The sequence below is a fragment of the Rattus norvegicus genome, chromosome 4, assembly GCF_021556685.1.
Source record: "Rattus norvegicus strain SHRSP/BbbUtx chromosome 4, alternate assembly SHRSP_T2T, whole genome shotgun sequence".
Classification (NCBI taxonomy): domain Eukaryota; kingdom Metazoa; phylum Chordata; class Mammalia; order Rodentia; family Muridae; genus Rattus; species Rattus norvegicus.
This window is the reverse complement of record NC_141537.1, coordinates 158912688-158934219: the sequence shown is the minus strand read 5'-3', so window position 1 is coordinate 158934219 and position 21532 is coordinate 158912688. Positions and strand designations below refer to the sequence as shown.

The window sequence follows — 21532 nt, the reverse complement described above, 5'->3', positions numbered from 1 at the left end:
TTCCCCCTTAAAAGAAGGACTGATACATTCACACTTTGTTCTTTGTTCTTGAGCTTCATGTGTTGTCCTGCAAATTGTATCTTGGGTATTCCAAGCTTTGGGGCTAATATTCCTTTATCAGTGAGTGCATATCATGTGTGTTCTTACAAGTAAGTACTGGCTTACTTCACTCAGTATGATATTTTCTAGTTCCTTCATTTGCCTAGAATTACACAAAGTTATTGTTTTTAATGGCCGATTAGTATGCCATTGTGTAAATATGCCACATTTTCTCTATCCATTCTTCTGTTGAAGGATATTGGAGTTCTTTCAATTTTCTAGCTATTATAAATAAGGCTCTCATATTATAAATATGATCAAAGGAGAGCAAGTGTCCTTGTTATGTGTTAGAGCATCTTTTGGGAATATGCCCAGGAGTGGTATAGCTGGGTCCTCAGGTATACATGTCCAATTTTACAAGAAACAGCCAGACTGATTTCCAGAATGGTTGTACCAGCTTGCAATCCCACCAACAATGGAGGAGTGTTCCTCTTAGTCTGTATCTTCCCCAGCATCTGTGGTCACCTGAGTTTTTGATCTTAGCCATTCTCACTGGTATGAGATGGAATCTCAGGGTTGTTTTGATTTGCATTTCCCTGATGACTAAGAATGTTGAACATTTCCTTAGGCACTTTAAGGCCATACATATTCCTCAATTGAGAATTCTTTGTTTAGCTCTGTACCCCAAATATTTTATTTTATTGGGTTTTTTAAAATTACATTTCAAATATTATTCCACTTCCTGGTTTCCTGTCCATAAACCCCATATCCAATCCCCAGGTGGGGGTAGTCTCTGGATGGCCTTTGCTTCAGCCTCTGCTCCAAACTTTGTCTCCATCATTCCTCCTATGAAGATTTTTGTTTCCTCTTCTAAGAAGGACTGAAGCATCCACCCTTTGGTTTTCCTTCTTCTTGAGCTTCATGTGGTCTGTGGATTGTATCTTGGGAAATCCGAGATTTTTGGCTAATATCCACTTATCAGCGAGTGTATACCATGTGTGTTTTTTTGTGATTGAGTTACCTCACTAAGGATTTTCCTAGTTCTGTTCATTGGCCTATGAATTTCATGACAAATAAAATAGCTGAGTAGAACTCCATTGTGTAAATGTACCACATTTTCTGTAAACATTTCTCTGTTGAAGTGCATCTGGGTTCTTTCCAGCTTCTGGCTATTATAAATAAGGCTGCTGTGAACATAGTGGAGCACGTGTCTTTGTTGTATGTTGGAACATCCTTTGGGTATATGCCGAGGAGAGGTATAGCAGGGTCATCAACTATGTCAAATTTTCTGAGTATCCTCCAGACTGATTCCCAGAGTGGTTATACCAACTTGAATCCCACCAACAATGGAGGAGTGTTCCTCTTTCTCAACATCCTCACCATCATCTGTTGTCACCTGATATTTTTGATATTAGCCATTCTGACTGGTATGAGGTCGAATATCAGAGAAATTTTGATTTGCATTTCCCTGATGACTAAGGATGTTGAACATTTCTTTAGCCATTCAATATTCCTCAGTTGAAAATTTTTTGTTAACTGCACCCCATTTTTAATAGGGTTATTTGGTTCTCTGAAATCTTTGTATATTTTGGGTATTAGCCCTCTATCAGATGTAGGATTGGTAAAGTTTTTTGGTGGTTGCTGTTTTGTCCTAATGATAGTGTCCTTTGCCTTAGAGAAGCTTTTTACTTTTATGACGTCCCATTTTATGAGGTCACTTTAATCTCCTTTTGTTGTCTAAATGCTCTGGTTTGGACATCGAGTACTATGTTGAATAGGTAGGGAGAGAGTTGACAGCCTTTTCTAGTTTCTGATTTTAGTGGGATTGCTTCAAATTTTTCTCCATTTAGTTTGATGTTGGCTATTGGTTTGCTGTATATGGCTTTTACTATGTTTATGTATAAGCCTCAAATTCCTGATGTTTGCAAGATGTTTATCATGAAGGGGTGTTGAATTTTGTCAAATGCTTCCTTAGCATCTAATTAGTTAATCATATAGTTTTTTTCTTTGAGTTTTTTTATATAGTGAGTTACATTAATGGATTTACATATATTGAATTATCCTGTATCACTAGGATCAAGCCTACTTGATCATGATGGATGATCTTTTGATGTGTTCTTGGATTCAGTTTGTGAGAATTTTATTGAGTATTTTGGCATCGATATTCATAAGGGAACTTGATCTGAAGTTTTCTTTCTTTGTTGGGTCTTTGTGGGGTTTAAGTGTAATCATAATTGGGGCTTCATAGATCAATTGGGTAATGTTCCTTCTCTTTCTATTTTGTGGAATGGTTTGAAGAGTATTGATATTTGGTCTTCTTTGAAGGTCTGATAGAATTCTCCACCAAACCCATCTGGTTCAGGATTACTTTTTGCTAGGAGAGTTTTAATGACTGTTTCTATTTCTTTAGGGGTTAAGGGACTGTTTCGAGGGTTTATCTGATCGTGATTTAATTTTCGTGCCTGGTATCTGTCTAAAAAAAATTGTCTGTTTTATTCAGATTTTCCAGCTTTGTTGAGTGTAGGCTGTTGTAGAAGGATGTGAGGGTGTTTTGAGTTTTCTCAGTTCTGTTTGTTATGTCTTAAGTTTCATTTTTGATTTTCTTAATTTAGATACTAGCTCTATGCTCTCTGGTTAGTCTGGCTAAGAGTTTATCTATCTTGTTGGTTTTTGCAAAGAACCAGCTCCTGGTTTCGTTGATTCTTTGTATAGTTATCTTTGATTACAATTGGGTGATTTCAGCTCTGAGTTCGATTATTTCCTCCTGTGTACTCCTCTGGGGTGCAATTGCTTCTTTTTATTCTATAGCTTTCTAGTGTGCTGTGAAGCTGCTATTGTATGCTCTTTCTAGTTTCTTTTTGGAGGCACTCCGAGCTATGAGTTTTCTTTTTAGCAATGCTTTCATTGTGTCCCATAAGTTTTGGTTTGTTGTGCTTTCATTTTCATTAAATTCTAAAAAGTCTTTAATTTCTTTCTTTACTTCTTCCTTGACCAGGTTATCATTTCTCAGCTTCCACATATATGTGGGCTTTCTGTTGTAATTTTTGTTATTGAAGACCTGCCTTAGTCCATGGTGATCTGAGAGGATGCAAGAGATTAATTCAAACTTCTTGTATCTGTTGAGGCCTGTTTTATGACGAATTATATGGTCAGTTTTGGAGGAGGTACCATGAGAAGAAGATATATTCTTTTGTTTAAGGATGAAATGTCCTATAGATATCTGTTAAATCCATTCGGTTCATAACATCCGTTAGTTTCACTGTGTCTCTGTTTAGTTTCTGTTTCCATGATCTGTCCATTGATGAGATTATGAGTGGGCTTTTGAAGTCTCCCACAATTATTTTGTGAGGTGCAAAGTGTGTTTTGAGTTTTAGTAAAGTATTTTTTATGAATGTGCGTGCCCTTGCATTTGGAGCATAATTGTTCAGAATTGAAAGTTTACCTTGGTATTTTTCCTTTGATGAGTATGATGTGTCCTTTCTTAATTTTGGTAACTTTTGTTAGAATATTAATTTTATTCAATATCAGAATGGCCACTCTAGCTTTTTTCTTAGGACCATTTGCTTGGAAAAATTTTTTCCTAGTCTTTTACTCTGAGGTAATATCTGTCTTTGTCACTGATGTGTCTTTCCTGCATGCAGCAAAATGCTTGGTACTATTTATGTATCAAGTCAAGTAATCTATCTTTTTTATTGTGGAATTGAGTCCATTTGATATTACAAGACATTAAGAAAAGTGGTTATTCCTTCCTGTTATTTTTATTGTTAGAGGTGAAATTATGTTTGTGTAGGTATCTTCTTTTGGGCTTGTTGGAATAAGATTAATTTCTTGCCTTTTCTAGGGTATAGGTTTCCCTCCTTGTATTGGAGTTTTCCATCTATTATCCTTTATAAAGCTGCATTTGTGTGAAGATACTATGTAAATTTGGCTTTGTCATGGACTATCTTGGTTTCTCCATCTATGTTAATTGAGAGTTTTGCTGAGCATAGTAGCTTGGGCTGACATTTGTGTTCTCTTAGGCTCTGTATGAGATTTGCCCATGATCTTTTGGCTTTCATTGTCTCCTGAGAAGTCTGATGTAATTCTGATAGGTTTGCCTTTATATTTTACTTGAGCTTTTTCCCTCACTGCTCTTTTTTTTTAATTTTCTTTAGTTTGCCCTCACTGCTCTTAATATTCTTTCATTTTGTATACTCAGTGTTTTGATTATTATGTGACAGAAGTTACTTTTCTAATCCAGTCTATTTGGAGTTCTATAGGCTTCTTTTATGTTTATGGGCATCTCTGTTTTTAGGTTAGGGAAGTTTTTTTATTTTTCTATAATTTTGTTGAAGATATTTACTGACCCTTTAAGGTGGGGCTGTTCAATCTCTTCTATACCTATTATCCACAAGTTGATCTTCTCATTGTGTCCTAGATTTCCTGAATGTTTTTGGTTAGGAAACTTTTGCATTTTCCATTTTCTTTGACTGTTGTGTCAATATTTATTATGGTATCATCTGTTCCTGAGATTCTCTCTTTTATCTCTTGTATTTTGTTGGTGATGCTTGCATCTATGACTCCTGTTCCATTTCCTAGGTTTTCTGTCTCTGGGGCTGTCTTTCTTTATGATTTAGTTATTGCTTCTATTTTCATTTTTAGATCCTGCATGGTTTTGTTCAATTCTTACACATTTTTGGTTGTGTTTTCCTGTAATTCTTTAAGGGATTTTTGTGTTTCCTCTTTAAGAGATTTTACCTGTTTACATGTGTTCTTCTGTATTTCTTAAAGGGAGTTATTTATGTCTTTACTAAAGTCCTCTATCATCATCATGAAATGTAATTTTTTAAAATCCAAATCTAGCTTTTCTGGTGTGTTAGGGTATCGAGGTTTTTGTGTAATGTGATAATTGGGTTCAAATGATGCCAGGTAGCCTTTGTTTCTGTTGCTTATGTTTTTGCACTTGGCTCTCTCCATCTGGTTATCTCTAGTGCTACCTTCCCTTGCTGTCTCTGACTGCAACTCATCTGTCCTGTGATCCTGTTTATGTCAGAACTCCTCAAACTCCAGCTGTCTCTGTGATCCTATGATTCTGTGATTCTGTGTTCTGAGATCCTGTGTGTGTTATAGCTGCTGGGATCTTGAATTCCTGCTGTGACTAAGCTTCTGAGATCCTGTTATGTCAGAATTCCTGGGAGTTCAGCTTACTCAGGGTGCTGCAGGAGTGGGTGCAGGAGCCAGAGCCTTGGGTTTGTGCCAGGCACTGGTGCAAGCTGGAAGGAACTTTTTCTGGTTCCTATGGGGTTCCTAGTTATTCTGGGTGTTGGGAAAGATGTTGTGGCCTCAACTGTGATCTTGAGTGTGTCTGAGCTCCAGTGCTCCTGGTTATGTCTGATCTCCTGGGAGGTGAGCTTTCTCCATCTTCCTGTGATCCTTGGCCTTTCAGAGCACCTAGGAGTCACGTTTACTCTGAGTGTTTGGGACTGTGTGCAGAGCTAACACCCAAGGTCTGCTCAGGGCACAGGTTTAGACTAAAAGGAACCTCTTGCACAGGTCTTAAGAGTGAATTGTGGTTGGCAATGCTGTGATACTGATCAGGTTTTATATGAGTTTCATTTCCTATATTGTGTTGGGACTTTTGTTTGTCTTTTTTCTGTGTAGAATATGTAAACCATATCTAGTGTATGTAAATGAATTCCTAATATATGCAAATCACACCAACTATATGTATGACAGATAATCCTTCCTTTCTATTTCTTCTCTTTGCCTACCTGAGTGCTGTATTTCTCTTCTCAACCAGTTCTCTGTGTTGGATTCTCTGTATACTCAGTCCTGCATATTTCTTGATTCACTTTCATATTTTCTAGAGTTCATACTTGAGTTGAAGAAAATTTAGGAAGGTTGTCCAATGGTGATTTTAATCTGACCAACTTGCATTTTAACTTTCAGCAACTTTATTTGTTTTTGTTATTTGAGAATTTTTCCTCTACATTTTAAAATGTCTTCATCAAATGCTTATTTGCTAAGTTCTTTTTAGATTCTCAGTTTATTTAGTCTTACTGCATCTACCTCTGTTTGTGATTATTGAATATTGGTCACTCTACACAACATATCATCTCTGATATCAAACCTCCTATCATTTTACTTACTCTCTTTAATTTCTAGTACTGAAGGATTATAACTTCACCAAAGTGCCATAGTTATTTGTGCTTCACTATCTCTTTCAGTCTATGTGCATGTCTGTGGTGTGTGTGTGTGTGTGTGTGTGTGTGTGTGTATTTGATGAGCATATGAATACATGTGTGTGATGTGTGGCATGTAGGCATATATAGTGTGTGTCAGGACTGTGCAAAAAAACATGTTAATACACCTGGAGTCATACAGTCTTCCTTTATCACCTTCTACACTGCTGCCTTGAGTCAGGGACATTCACTGAACTGGAAGCTTGAAATTTTGAGCTGACTAGTCAATAAGATATTGGAATTTACCTGTCTCTACTGTGCTATGTTGGGATAAAAGCACACACAGCCATGTCTGACTTGTTATTGGGATGCTGAGGGTTTAAATTCAGGCCCTCATGCTTGCAGAAGCAGCACTTACAACCTACAGAGCCACCTCTTCAGCCTCTCTCTCTCTCTCTCTCTCTCTCTCTCTCTCTCTCTTTCTCTCCCCTTCTCCCTCCCTCTCTCTCTCTCTCTCTGAGTCATAGGGAGTGACAAAATAGAGCTTTTCTGCTTTGTCAACCCATCTCTCTGGAGACACAGCTCTCTTCCTGAGAGAAACACAAAGATTAGAAGCCTGAAAGAACCCTGGGCTTTTCCTGTCAGCACAACAGGTCTCTCCACCACAGAATCTTGCCTTATAATTGGATATAATTTATCATATTTCAAACATACTTTTTAAATTTTTTGGTTTAAAAGTAGTTCATTCAGACTTTTAGAGAAATGTTTAATTAAAGTTATGTTAATTAATAAAACTTAAATAGACTGTTTTATTAATTAATTTAGTTTCAGGGACTCATGAATGCATTATCAGATTATATATATATATATATAATCTTGTATCTATTTAAATTGTTTACATTTGTGCATTTAGTAAATATTGAATATTTCTTTATATTTCTGTTTCTTCCTCAAATTACTCATGCTTACTGAGTTCATTTTCTGATTTCTTCTTTCCTACCCACCCACCCCTCTCAAAGTCAGTTAACATGTATTGAGTGTCTGTATTCAATTATCCTGATTTTAGATTTAATAAGCGATATGTTCACTAAACATTCAAATTCAGATGCCTGGCGAGCAGAGCCAAATCATGAGCTGTGGACTAGGGCATGATCTAGTAGCCACTGACTTTAGGAGATAGTTTCCAGAATTTGTGTAGAAAGGAGGATCAAGTCCTAATCTGAGCCCTGGGATACTGGGATATTATGATACCACCAGTGTAGACAGAGATAGAAGAGTCAGTAAGTCAGACTGATAGTGTTGACCAAACCTTAGAAATACATTCCTTGACTAAAGAATGGTTTTTGGAACTCATTAAAGGGCACATTTGAAGGAAAAGGATTGTTGCATGCCAATATAAGATATTAAGTGCAGTCAGTTCTAATAATTGGTCATTGATATAGCATATTAGGTAATTAGTGATCTAGTCTATCACCCACCCAAGAAGAGATACCCTAAAGAGCATAGGAATAAGAGTATAGACATCTCAATTGAAATTCTCTGGTAAGAAGGATAGGGGAGATCAGAGGGTCATGTTAAAATAAACTTTAGAAGAATTATTGAGGTATATAGTCAGTCTTCTATCCTGAGCAAAATTATTTTAGGGCTATTGACTATGGATTGAACATTACAAAAAGACAATACACATAAGAACTTCAGGGAAATATAAACTGCATTAGTGGATTTTAAAATGCCTCATAAGTTCCATTTTATTGTTTAATTAATTATGGATTTGTGAAAAGTGAAAAGGCCTTCAGTGTTAAGTTGTCTCCACTTCAAATGTCAGGAAGAGTCAAAGTTTTGTATAAGAAGTGACAGATTTGTAAAAGCTCTTGTTTGACTGGTATTACAGAACTGAGAGAAGCAGATAGACACTCTGTGGCCCTATTTGATACATTTTATAAAAGGTTTAATAAAAGATACATTTTGTGTGAGCAGTGAGATGAAAGTGGTGGGTCATAGGTAAAAAAAATTGGTATTACTTAACAACACTATCTAATTATTTAATTTATTCTAAAGTGCATTAAGAGAAATTGTGAATCAAATCATTTGAGAAAAGCATAATTGTCTTGTGTTAAATAGTAACTTTCTTTCTATTTAGATCAGCTATGCTCCTTTTGACCAGAGTCTTGGGACCGAAGTCCAGCTCCAGTCTCCTTACCAGTTTCCTGTGCATACCACAGCTCTGTATCAGGGAATTATTCAACTGCTGCTATACTTCACTTGGATCTGGGTTGGCCTGGTGGTTCCAGATGATGTGAGGGGAGAACTCTTCCTTAGGGACATCACAGAGGAGATGAACAACCATGGACTTTGTGTTGCATTTGCAGAAAAGGTTCCAGAATTCCCTGCTAGGGACACAATAAACAGGAAACTTTTTATGGAAAGATTCATATTGACCCGTGTTATTGTTGCATTTGGTGACACATATTCTCTTCTGAGATTTGTCTACAACATCTATTGTAATACCCCTTTTGGTAACATCTGGATCACAACTTCTGATTGGGATATCACCACATTACCCTTTCAACAAAATCTAGGTTATACCTATTTTGGTGGAGGATTATCATTTTCTGTTCACACGGATGAAATTCTGGAATTCAAGGATTTTCTCAGAAGTGTTCAACCTAGGAAATACCCTCAAGATATCTTTATCCAGGATGTGTGGTCGAACTTATTTGAATGTCCTTATTTAGATAAGGACTGGATCAGGGAACTGAGTCAATGCGAGCAAAATGGCAACCTCAGCACCCGACCTTTATATCTTTGGGACATGAATACTTCACCCTCAAGCTACAAAGTCCATTTTGCTGTATATGCCATTGCCGAGGCCCTTCATGAGGAGCTGTCACTCACCGTGGAAGGAGACTCACTCAGGAAAGGTGGTCCCCGAGCTCTTCTCCCATGGAAGGTAGCAATAATTGATCTTGTGTTTTCTTAGGTTGTTAGGACCTGCCTTGTAAGTTCTACATTCTGAGTCATGATTTTTCCTAGTTGGTTTTAGAAAAGTATTTCAGTTGTTACCTTGTTTCCTTATGTTACTATATTTTTCCTCAAAGTATTCCTATTTATTTCAGTAGCATAAAGATACAGTGTTAGAGAATGATAAAGAAAAACACATTTTAATGGTTAAAGTTGAGCTAATATTACTACCAAAAACCAATATGTATATGCTGCTGACAAGTGGTTTTCCTACCTTAAGCATACTCAAACAATGACATTTAAGCCTTTTTATTTTCATATATCTTTTTATTACTACTTTTAATGTTTTTTCAAGAAATTAAAAGTCATAAATCAAGGGACTTTTATGAGTATAAACGTCATTTTTAACGAGATTTTAAGTCAATTTGATGCCAGAAGCTTCTTTTGTTTTCATATACAGATCCTAGAAAGATAGCATAGCTTCTATAAGACTAGACATTATGATCCATGACTGTTCTCTAGCCTATGGGAGGCCGAGGCAGAAAGATCATGAGTTTGAAGCCAGCCTCGGCTGTACAGAAAGACCTCGTCTTAAAAATCAAATCCAAAACAAAACTGAATAAAAAACAGGTTCTCTAAAATGATCCTGGATTGAATGTGGTGGCACTATCAGGTCATATCAACTTTCCACATGCTTACTCCTGGGCACCTGCTTATATTTTCAAACCTTTGCATTTACAACAATGTATCTAAATTATTTTCCTTTATATCATTTTCAACACTTTATTTTTGAGATTGTTTAAACTTGCTTATTATCATTTGCTACTTTCAAACATTTAAATAATGAATGTTATGAATTTTCTATCCTTGCTCCATTTCATTCCTTCCCCCTCCCTTCCTTGCTGGAGCCTTTCTACCAACCAGACCTGTATCACTCCCACGACCTCTTTTTGTAAGTGGTATACTCTGAATTTAACTAGAGATTCTAACCCAAGAGTGTGAGGTTATTACTGGACTAAGGGCTAATTAACACTTTACGTCACATAAATCTTTTGTGTTTTGAATTTTGTGGTTGTTTTCTTTGCTGTGCAGAAGCTTTTTCTGTTAGAATAGATTAACTTGGCTTTCACTGACTGCTTCTGATGTCATATTTGAAAATTATCATCAAGACTAATGACATTGACAAACTTCCCCCTCTGTTTTACTCTAGGAGTATTTTTATCTGTTTTGATCTGTTTTTACTTTATTTGATGTATGAAACAAACAGTTATTTACACGTTGAAACCCTGTTTCCACAACAGCATTTGTGGAAGAGACTACATTTCACCTGTTATTGGTGTGTTGTTTATTCAGTTGGTTTCTGGATCTCTGCTCAGTTCCTCTGTGCTGTGTGCATGTTATATTCAATGCTTGTATGATTGCAATTTTACAAAACTATTTGGAATGGGAAAAACAATGCTTTAATTTTGTTCTTTTTTTTTTTTTTTTTTTTTTTTTGGAGCTGAGGACCGAATCCAGGGCCTTGCGCTTGCTAGGCAAGCACTTAACCACTGAGCTAAATCCCCAACCCCAATTTTGTTCTTCTTGATAAAATTTGTAGAAGATGTGTGACACCTTTTGTCTCTTCTCTCCTGTGGGCATTTTAGACATTGTTAATCTATGAGAAAAAAACTCATTTAACTTTTGGAAGAAATTGTCCAAATCTGTGAAACCTTTTATGTAATGAAGTCTTTTAAACAATTTTAACTCTTCTAATCCTTGAGTTGTTATCTTCCTATGTCTCTTTAATCTCTTTCATCAATGTCTTACATGTTTCACCATAGGGATATTTAACCTATGTCAGTAAACTTATTCCTCATATGCTTGAGGCAAACCAGTGGGAGAAAAAGGGTCTCATGAGGAGTCAAAAGAGTCAGAGACACACCCTCTCCTATTTTTAGGAGTCCCACAAACATTCTAGCTAAACAGCCTCTGTAGAAATGCAGAGGGACCTGGTGCAGACCAATGCAGGCTCTGTGATTGTCAGTTCAGTATCTGTGAGCCACTCAGAGTCATGCTCTGCTGATTCTGTGGGCTATTTTCTCCTGGTGTTCTCAACTGCTTTGGCTCCTCCAATCCTTCCTCTCTATCTTCCATGGCTTTGCCAGGCACTGTCTAACATTTGGCTGTGGGTTTGGTCACCTGCTTCCATCCTACTAAATAAAGTTTCTGATGAGCAGACACTCATCAGAACTTGAGCAGGCACTGCTGTACGAGGAGAGCAGAATATCCAGAGGAATCCATTCATTGACTTGTTGCTGTTGTTGGGTTCCGTGGTGTTTGGTTCTACCTTAGCTCTCTGAGCCTCTGAGCTTCAGGTTCCTGGCCATCCAAGCAGTGTCTGGCGTGGGTTACCTCTCATATATTGAGTCTCAAATCAGACTAGTCCTTGCTTGGTCACCCCCACAGAGACCCAGCACATCTTGCCGTCAGGACAAGTTGTCGGTCCATTGATTTTTGGCTGGATGGGCATTCAAGGCACACGACCGGGAGCTTTGCCTGCTTATAGAAGATGGCCTGTTCATATTCCATATCCTCCATTACTAGGAGTCCTCACTAAAGCCACCGTCATAGATAGATAGTTTCAACTTCACTAGGTCTTGACGTCATCCCTAAATGCCCCGATATTTCATTTCTCTCTGTCTATACCCTCTCTACCTCTCTCTTCAAATATTTTCCTTCTTGTTTCCATCTTCACCCTCCCTCTAGTCTACTCACAAAATCTATTCTATTTTCCCTTCTGAGGAAGATTCCTGTGACACCCCCCCCCCCCAGAACCCTTCTTGTTACTTAGCTTCTCTTGGTCTGTGGATTGTAATACAGTTATCATTCACTTTACAGCAAATAACCATGTGTAAGGAAGTACATACCATGTTTGTCTCACTGGGTCTGGGTTGCCTCACTCTGGATATAATCTAGTTCCATCCATTTGGAAGCAAATTTCCCAATGTCATATTTCTAACAGCTGAGTATTATTCCTTTGTGTATGTGTACCACACTATGTTTATCCATTCTTTAGTTGAGAAGCATCTAGGTTGTTCCAGTCTCTGGCTATTATAAATAAAGTCAGTGTGAACTAACAGAGCAAGTGTCATTGTGGTAGGATGGAGTGTTCTTTAGGTGTCTTCCCAAGAGTGGTATAGGAGAGTCTTGAGGTAGATCAATTCTCAGTTTTCTGAGGATTCATTATCATTGTTTCTATAGTGGCTATACAAGTTTGTACTCCCTCCATCAATGCAGAAGTGTTGCTCTTGCTCAAACTCCTCGTCATCATGAGCTGTCATTTATATCTTTGATCTTAGCTGTCCTGACATGTGTAAGAGGGAATTTTAAAGTAGTTTTGATTTGCATTTCTCTAGTGGCTAAGGATGTCGAACGTTATTTTAAGTGTTATTCAGCCCTTTGTTATTCATAGATTGAGAATTCTGTTTAGCTATGCACCTCTTATTTTTTAATTTAGATTGTTTTTTTGCTGCCTAGTATCTTCACTTCTTCATATATTTTAAATATTTTTTTCTCTGTCAGATTTAGAGTTGGTATAAATCGTTGCCCATTATGTAGACTGCCATTTTGACCTTTTGAAGTTGTCCATTGCTTTGCAGAAGCTTCTTGGTTTCATTTGGTCTCATTCATTAATTGTTGAACTTAGTACATACACTATTAGTGTTCTGTTTAGGAAATTGTCTTCTGTGCCAATGTGTGCAAGGTTGTTCCTTAATTTTCCTACCATCAAGTTCTGTGTGTCTGGTTTAATATACTGTTACTTGTGCATGGTGATAAATATGGATGTATTCACATTATTCAACATAAAGACAATACCATTTTTTAAAGATGTTTCTTTTTATTGTTTATCTCTGGCTTCCTTATCAAAAATCAGGTGTTCATAGGTATGTGGATTTATTTGTAGGTCTTCAATTTGATTCCCTTGCACAACGTGTATGATTTTATGAAAATACTTCGTGCCTTTTATTACTATAGCACTATGCTGCAATTTAAAATTAGGGATGGTGGTGCCTTTGGACCTTATTTTTTTTCTTTTTTTTCTTTTTTTTTTATTAACTTGAGTATTTCTTATATACATTTCGAGTGTCATTCCCCCTCCGGGTTTCCGGGCAAACATCCCCCTCCCCCCTCCCCTTTGTTATGGGCGTTCCCCTCCCCATCCTCCCCCCCTTGCCGCCCTCCCCCCATAGTCTAGTTCACTGGGGGTTCAGTCTTAGCAGGACCCAGGGCTTCCCCTTCCACTGGTGCTCTTATTAGGATATTCATTGCTACCTATGAGGTCAGAGTCCAGGGTCAGTCCATGTATAGTCTTTAGGTAGTGGCTTAGTCCCTGGAAGCTCTGGTTGCTTGGCATTGTTGTTCATACGGGGTCTCTAGCCCCTTCAAGCTCTTCCAGTTCTTTCTCTGATTCCTTCAATGGGGGACCTATTCTCAGTTCAGTGGTTTGCTGCTGGCATTTGCCTCTGTATTTGCTGTATTCTGGCTGTGTCTCTCAGGAGAGATCTACATCCGGCTCCTGTCGGCCTGCACTTCTTTGCTTCATCCATCTTGTCTAATTGGATGGCTGTATATGTATGGGCCACATGTGGGGCAGGCTCTGAATGGGTGTTCCTTCTGTGTCTGTTTTAATCTTTGGCTCTCTATTCCCTGCCAAGGGTATTCTTGTTCCCCTTTTAGAGAAGGAGTGAAGCATTCACATTTTGATCATCCGTCTTAAGTTTCCTGTGTTCTGTGCATCTAGGGTAATTCAAGCATTTGGGCTAATAGCCTCTTATCAATGAGTGCATACCATGTGTGTTTTTCTGTGATTGGGTTACATCACACAGGATGATATTTTCCAGTTCCAACCATTTGCCTACGAATTTCATAAACTCGTTGTTTTTGATAGCTGAGTAATATTCCATTGTGTAGATGTACCACATTTTCTGTATCCATTCCTCTGTTGAAGGGCATCTGGGTTCTTTCCAGCTTCTGACTATTATAAATAAGGCTGAGATGAACATAGTGGAGCACGTGTCTTTTTTATATGTTGGGGCAATTTTGGGTATATACCCAAGAGAGGTATAGCTGGATCCTCAGGCAGTTCAATGTCCAATTTTCTGAGGAACCTCCAGACTGATTTCCAGAATGGTTGTAACAGTCTGCAATCCCACCAACAATGGAGGAGTGTTCCTCTTTCTCCACATCCTCGCCAGCATCTGCTGTCACCTGAGTTTTTGATCTTAGCCATTCTCACTGGTGTGAGGTGAAATCTCAGGGTTGTTTTGATTTGCATTTCCCTTATGACTAAAGATGTTGAACATTTCTTTAGGTGTTTCTCAGCCATTCGGCATTTCTCAGCTGTGAATTCTTTGTTTAGCTCTGAACCCCATTTTTTAATAGGGTTATTTGTTTCCCTGCGGTCTAACTTCTTGAGTTCTTTGTATATTTTGGATATAAGGCCTCTATCTGTTGTAGGATTGGTAAAGATCTATTCCCAATCGGTTGGTTGCCGTTTTGGCCTAACCACAGTGTCCTTTGCCTTACAGAAGCTTTGCAGTTTTATGAGATCCCATTTGTCGATTCTTGATCTTAGAGCATAAGCCATTGGTGTTTTTTTCAGGAAATTTTATTCCAGTGCCCATGTGTTCGAGATGCTGCCCTAGTTTTTCTTCTTTTAGTTTGAGTGTGCCTGGTTTGATGTGGAGGTCCTTGATCCACTTGGACTTAAGCTTTGTACAGGGTGAAAGGATGGATTGATCTGCATTCTTCTACATGTTGACCTCCAGTTGGACCAGCACCATTTGCTGAAAATGCTATCTTTTTTCCATTGGATGGTTTTGGCAACTTTGTAAAAAATCAAGTGCCCATAGGTGTGTGGGTTCATTTCTGGGTCTTCAATTCTGTTCCATTGGTCTATCTGTCTGTCTCTGTACCAATCACATGCAGTTTTTATCACTATTGCTCTGTAATACTGCTTGAGTACAGGGATAGTGATTCCCCCTGAAGTCCTTTTATTGTTGAGGATAGCTTTAGCTATCCTGGGTTTTTTGTTATTCCAGATGAATTTGCAAATTGTTCTGTCTAACTCTTTGAAGAATTGGATTGGTATTTTGATGGGGATTGTATTGAATCTGTAGATTGCTTTTGGTAAAATGGCCATTTTTACTATATTAATCCTGCCAATCCATGAGCATGGGAGATCTTTCCATCTTCTGAGGTCTTCTTCAATTTCTTTCTTCAGAGGCTTGAAGTTCTTATTGTACAGATCTTTTACTTGCTTGGTTAAAGTCACACCGAGGTACTTTATGTTATTTGGGACTATTATGAAGGGTGTCATTTCCCTAATTTCTTTCTTGGCTTGTTTATCTTTTGTGTAGAGAAAGGCTACTGATTTATTTGAGTTAGTATTATACCCAGCCACTTTGCTGAAGTTGTTTATCAGCTTTAGTAGTTCTCTGGTGGAACTTTTGGGATCACTTAAATATACTATCATATCATCTGCAAATAGTGATATTTTGACTTCTTCTTTTCCGATCTGTTATCCCCTTGACCTCCTTTTGTTGTCTGATTGCTCTGGCTAGAACTTCAAGAACTATATTGAATAAGTAGGGAGAGAGTGGGCAGCATTGTCTAGTCCCTGATTTTAGTGGGATTGCTTCAAGTTTCTCTCCATTTAGTTTAATGTTAGCAACTGGTTTTCTGTATATGGCTTTTACTATGTTTAGGTATGGGCTTGAATTCTTTTCAGGACTTTTATCATGAAGGGGTGTTGAATTTTGTCAAATGCTTTCTCAGCATCTACTGAAATGATCATGTGGTTTTGTCCTTTCAGTTTGTTTATATAATGTATCACGTTGATGGTTTTCTGTATATTAAACCTTCCCTGCATGCCTGGGATGAAGCCTATTTGATCATGGTGGATGATTGTTTTGATGTGCTCTTGGATTCGGATTGCCAGAACTTTATTGAGTATTTTTGCGTCGATATTCATAAGGGAAATTGGTCTGAAGTTCTCTTTTTTTGTTGGGTCTTTGTGTGGTTCAGGTATAAGAGTAATTGTGGCTTCATAGAAGGAATTCGGCAGTGCTCCATCTCTTTCAATTTTGTGGAATAGTTTGGATAGTATTGGTATGAGGTCTTCTATGAAGGTCTGATAGAATTCTGCAGTAAATCCATCTGGACCTGGGCTCTTTTTGGTTGGGAGAACTTTAATGACTGCTTTTTTCCTTAGGAGTTATGAGGTTGTTTAACTGGTTTATCTGTTCGTGATTTAACTTCAGTACCTGGTATATGTCTAGGAAATTGTCCACTTCCTGCAGATTTTCAAATTTTGTTGAATATAGGCTTTTATAGTAAGATCTGATGATTTTTTGAATTTCCTCTGAATCTGTAGTTATGTCTCACTTTTCATTTCTGATTTTGTTAATTTGGACACACTCTCTGTGTCCTCTCGTTAGTCTGGCTAAGGGTTTATCTATCTTGTTGATTTTCTCAAAAAACCAACTTTTGGTTCTGTTGATTCTTTCTATGGTCCTTTTTGTTTCTACTTGGTTGATTTCAGCTCTGAGTTTGATTATTTCCTGACTTCTTCTCCTCCTGGGTGTATTTGCTTCTTTTTGTTCTAGAGCTTTTAGGTGTGCTGTCAAGCTGCTGACATATGCTCTTTCCTGTTCCTTTCTGCAGGCACTCAGCGCTATGAGTATGCCTCTTAGCACAGCTTTCATTGTGTCCCATAAGTTTGGGTATGTTGTACCTTCATTTTCATTAAATTCTAAAACGTCTTTAATTTCTTTCTTTATTTCTTCCTTGACCAGGTTATCATTGAGTAGAGCATTGTTCAATTTCCACGCATATGTGGACATTCTTCCCTTATGGTTATTGAAGACCAGTTTTAGGCCATGGTGGTCCGATAGCATGCATGGGATTATTTCTATCTTTCTGTACCTGTTGAGGCCCATTTTTTGACCAATTTTATGGTCAATTTTGGAGAAAGTACCATGAGGCGCTGAGAAGAAGGTATATCCTTTTGTTTTAGGATAGAATGTTCTATAAATATCCGTTAAGTCCATTTGGCTCATGACTTCTCTTAGTCTGTTTACATCTCTGTTTAATTTCTGTTTCCATGATCTGTCCATTGATGAGAGTGGGGTGTTGAAATCTCCTACTATTATTGTGTGAGGTGCAATGTGTGTTTTGAGCTTTAGTAAGGTTTCTTTTACGTATGTAGGTGCTCTTTTATTTGGGGCATAGATATTTAGGATTGAGAGTTCATCTTGGTGGATTTTTCCTTTGATGAATATGAAGTGTCCTTCCTTATCTTATTTGATGAATTTTAGTTGAAAATTGATTTTATTTGATATTAAAATGGCTACTCCAGCTTGCTTCTTCTGACCATTTGCTTGGAAACTTGTTTTCCAGCCTTTCACTGTGAGGTAGTGCCTGTCTTTGTCTCTGAGGTGTGTTTCCTGTAGGCACCAGAATGCAGGGTCCTTGTTGAGTATCCAGTTTGTTAATCTATGTCTTTTTATTGGGGAGTTGAGGCCATTGATGTTGCGAGATATTAAGGACTAGTGATTATTGCTTCCTGTTATATTAATATTTGGATATGAGGTTATGTTTGTGTGCTTTTCTTCTCTTTGTTTTGTTGCCAAGAAGATTAGTTTCTTGCTTCTTCTAGGGTATAGCTTGCCTCCTTATGTTGGGCTTTACCATTTATTATTCTTTGTAGTGCTGGATTTGTAGAAAGATACTGTGTAAATTTGGCTTTGTCATGGAATATCTTGGTTTCTCCGTCTATGTTAATTGAGAGTTTTGCAGGATACAGTAACCTGGGCTGGCATTTGTGTTCTCTTAGCGTCTGTATGACATCTGTCCAGGATCTTCTGGCTTTCATAGTTTCTGGCAAAAAGTCTGGTGTAATTCTGATAGGTCTGCCTTTATATGTTACTTGACCTTTTTCCCTTACTGCTTTTAATATTCTTTCTTTATTTTGTGCGTTTGGTGTTTTGACTATTATGTGACAGGAGGTGTTTCTTTTCTGGTCCAATCTATTTGGAGTTCTGTAGGCTTCTTGTATGGCTATGGGTATCTCTTTTTTTAGGTTAGGGAAGTTTTCTTCTATGATTTTGTTGAAGATATTTACTGGTCCTTTGAGCTGGGAGTCTTCACTCTCTTCTATACCTATTATCCTGAGGTTTGATCTTCTCATTGAGTCCTGGATTTCCTGTATGTTTTGGACCAGTAGCTTTTTCAGCTTTACATTATCTTTGACAGTTGAGTCAATGATTTCTATGGAATCTTCTGCTCCTGAGATTCTCTCTTCCATCTCTTGTATTCTGTTGTTGAATCTCGTATCTACAGCTCCTTGTCTCTTCTTTTGGTTTTCTATATCCAGGGTTGTTTCCATGTGTTCTTTCTTGATTGCTTCTATTTCCATTTTTAATTCCTTCAATTGTTTGATTGTCTTTTCCTGGAATTCTTTCAGGGATTTTTGTGACTCCTCTCTGTGGGCTTCTACTTGTTTATTTATATTTTCCTGGAATTCTTTCAGGATTTTTTGCGATTCTTCTCTGTAGGCTTCTACTTGTTCTCTAAGGGAGTTCTTCACGTCTTTCTTGAAGTCCTCCAGCATCCTGATCAAATATGATTTTGAAACTAGATCTTGCTTTTCTGGTGTGTTTGGATATTCCATGTTTGTTTTGATGGGAGAATTGGGCTCCGATGGTGCCATGTAGTCTTGGTTTCTGTTGCTTGTGTTCCTGCGCTTGCCTCTCGCCATCAGATTATCTCTAGTGTTACTTTGTTCTGCTATTTCTGACAGTGGCTAGACTGTCCTATAAGCCTGTGTGTCAGGAGTGCTGTAGACCTGTTTTTCTGTTTTCTTTCAGCCAGTTATGGGGACAGAGTGTTCTGCTTCGGTCGTGTAGTTTTTCCTATCTATATGTCTTCAGCTGTTCCTCTGGGCCTGTGTCGGAAGTTCAACAGACAGTTCACTTGCAGCAGAAAAGTTGGTCTTACCTGTGGTCCCGAGGCTCATGTTTGCTCGTGGGGTGTTGTTTATGAGCTCTCTGCAGCGGCAGCAACCAGGAAGATCTGCGCTGCCCTTTCTGGTAGCTTCCGTGCACCAGGGTTCCAGATGGAGTTTGATGTTTTCCTCTAGCATCAGAGATGTGTGCAGAGTGCAGTCTCTTCTGGTTTCCCAGGCGTGTCTCCCTCTCTGAAGGTTTAGCTCTCCCTCCCACGGGATTTGGGTGCAGAGAACTGTTTATCTGGTAGATCCCTTCAGTTTCTGGCGGTGTCTCAGATGCAGTGGTCCTGCTGCTCTTGGGCCCTCCTCTACGGGAACCCGAGGCCTTATACAGTTTCCTCTTGGGCCAGGGATGTGGGCAGGGGTGGGCAGTGTTGGTGGTCTCTTCCGCTCTGCAGCCTTAGGAGTGCCCACCTGACCAGACCGTGAGGTCTCTCTCCCACGGGGTTTGGGAGCAGAGAGCTGCTGCGGGCCGGGATCTGCGGGTTTGCGACTCCTGGTAAAACCTGGACCTTATTTTACTGTTTATTATTTTAATTCTACTGATCCATGGCTATGGGAAGCCTTTTCATCTTCAGATGGCTTCTGTTTATTTATTCAGAGACTTATAGTTTTTTTTCTTTTGATTTTTTTTTTTTATTAACTTGAGTATTTCTTATATACATTTCGAGTGTTATTCCCTTTCCCGGTTTCCAGGCAAACATCCCCCTCCTCCCTCCCCTTCCTTATGGATGTTCCCCTCCCAACCCTCCCCCCATTGCCGCCCTCCCCCCATAGACTAGTTCACTGGGGGTTCAGTCTTAGCAGGACCCAGGGCTTCCCCTTCCTCTGGTGCTCTTACTAGGATATTCATTGCTACCTATGGGGTCAGAGTCCAGGGTCAGTCCATGTATAGTCTTTAGGTAGTGGCTTAGTCCCTGGAAGCTCTGGTTGCTTGGCATTGTTGTACTTTTGGGGTCTCGAGCGCCTTCAAGCTCTTCCAGTTCTTTCTCTGATTCCTTCAATAGGGGACCTATTCTCAGTTCAGTGGTTTGCTGCTGGCATTCCCTTCTGTATTTGCGGTATTCTGGCTGTGTCTCTCAGGAGCGATCTACATCCGGCTCCTGTCGGTCTGCACTTCTTTGCTTCATCCATCTTGTCTAATTGGGTGGCTGTATATGTATGGGCCACATGTGGGGCAGGCTCTGAATGGGTGTTCCTTCAGTCTCTGTTTTAATCTTTGCCTCTCCCTTCCCTGACAAGGGTATTCTTTTTCCTCATTTAAAGAAGGAGTGAAGCATTCACATTTTGATCATCTGTCTTGAGTTTCGTTTGTTCTAGGGATCTAGGGTAATTCAAGCTTTGGGCTAATAGCCACTTATCAATGAGTGCATACCATGTATGTCTTTCTGTGATTGGGTTAGCTCACTCAGGATGATATTTTCCAGTTCCAACCATTTGCCTACGAATTTCATAAACTCGTTGTTTTTGATAGCTGAGTAATATTCCATTGTGTAGATGTACCACATTTTCTGTATCCATTCCTCTGTTGAAGGGCATCTGGGTTCTTTCCATTTTCTGGCTATTATAAATAAGGCTGCGATGAACATAGTGGAGCACGTGTCTCTTTTATATGTTGAGGCATCTTTTGGGTATATGCCCAAGAGAGGTATAGCTGGATCCTCAGGCAGTTCAATGTCCAATTTTCTGAGGAACCTCCAGACTGATTTCCAGAATGGTTGTAACAGTCTGCAATCCCACCAACAATGGAGGAGTGTTCCTCTTTCTCCACATCCTCGCCTGCATCTGCTGTCACCTGAGTTTTTGATCTTAGCCATTCTCACTGGTGTGAGGTGAAATCTCAGGGTTGTTTTGATTTGCATTTCCCTTATGACTAAAGATGTTGAACATTTCTTTAGGTGTTTCTCAGCCATTCGGCATTTCTCAGCTGTGAATTCTTTGTTTAGCTCTGAACCCCATTTTTTAATAGGGTTATTTGTTTCCCTGCGGTCTAACTTCTTGAGTTCTTTGTATATTTTGGATATAAGGCCTCTATCTGTTGTAGGATTGGTAAAGATCTTTTCCCAATCCGTTGGTTGCCGTTTTGTCCTAACCACAGTGTCCTTTGCCTTACAGAAGCTTTGCAGTTTTATGAGATCCCATTTGTTGATTCTTGATCCTAGAGCATAAGCCATTGGTGTTTTGTTCAGGAAATTTTTTCCAGTGCCCATGTGTTCCAGATGCTTCCCTAGTTTTTCTTCTATTAGTTTGAGTGTGTCTGGTTTGATGTGGAGGTCCTTGATCCACTTGGACTTAAGCTTTGTACAGGGTGATAAGCATG

General features: G+C 38.7%; 1 protein-coding gene across 1 annotated transcript in view; it reads left to right on the top strand.

The window, feature by feature from the left end:
- Positions 1-21532, top strand: part of Vom2r51 (vomeronasal 2 receptor, 51) — a 52109-nt gene that overhangs the window by 6369 nt on the left and 24208 nt on the right. The window contains 1 exon segment of the mRNA NM_001099510.1: positions 8341-9150. Within this exon segment, the coding sequence (NP_001092980.1) occupies positions 8341-9150 (810 nt within the window).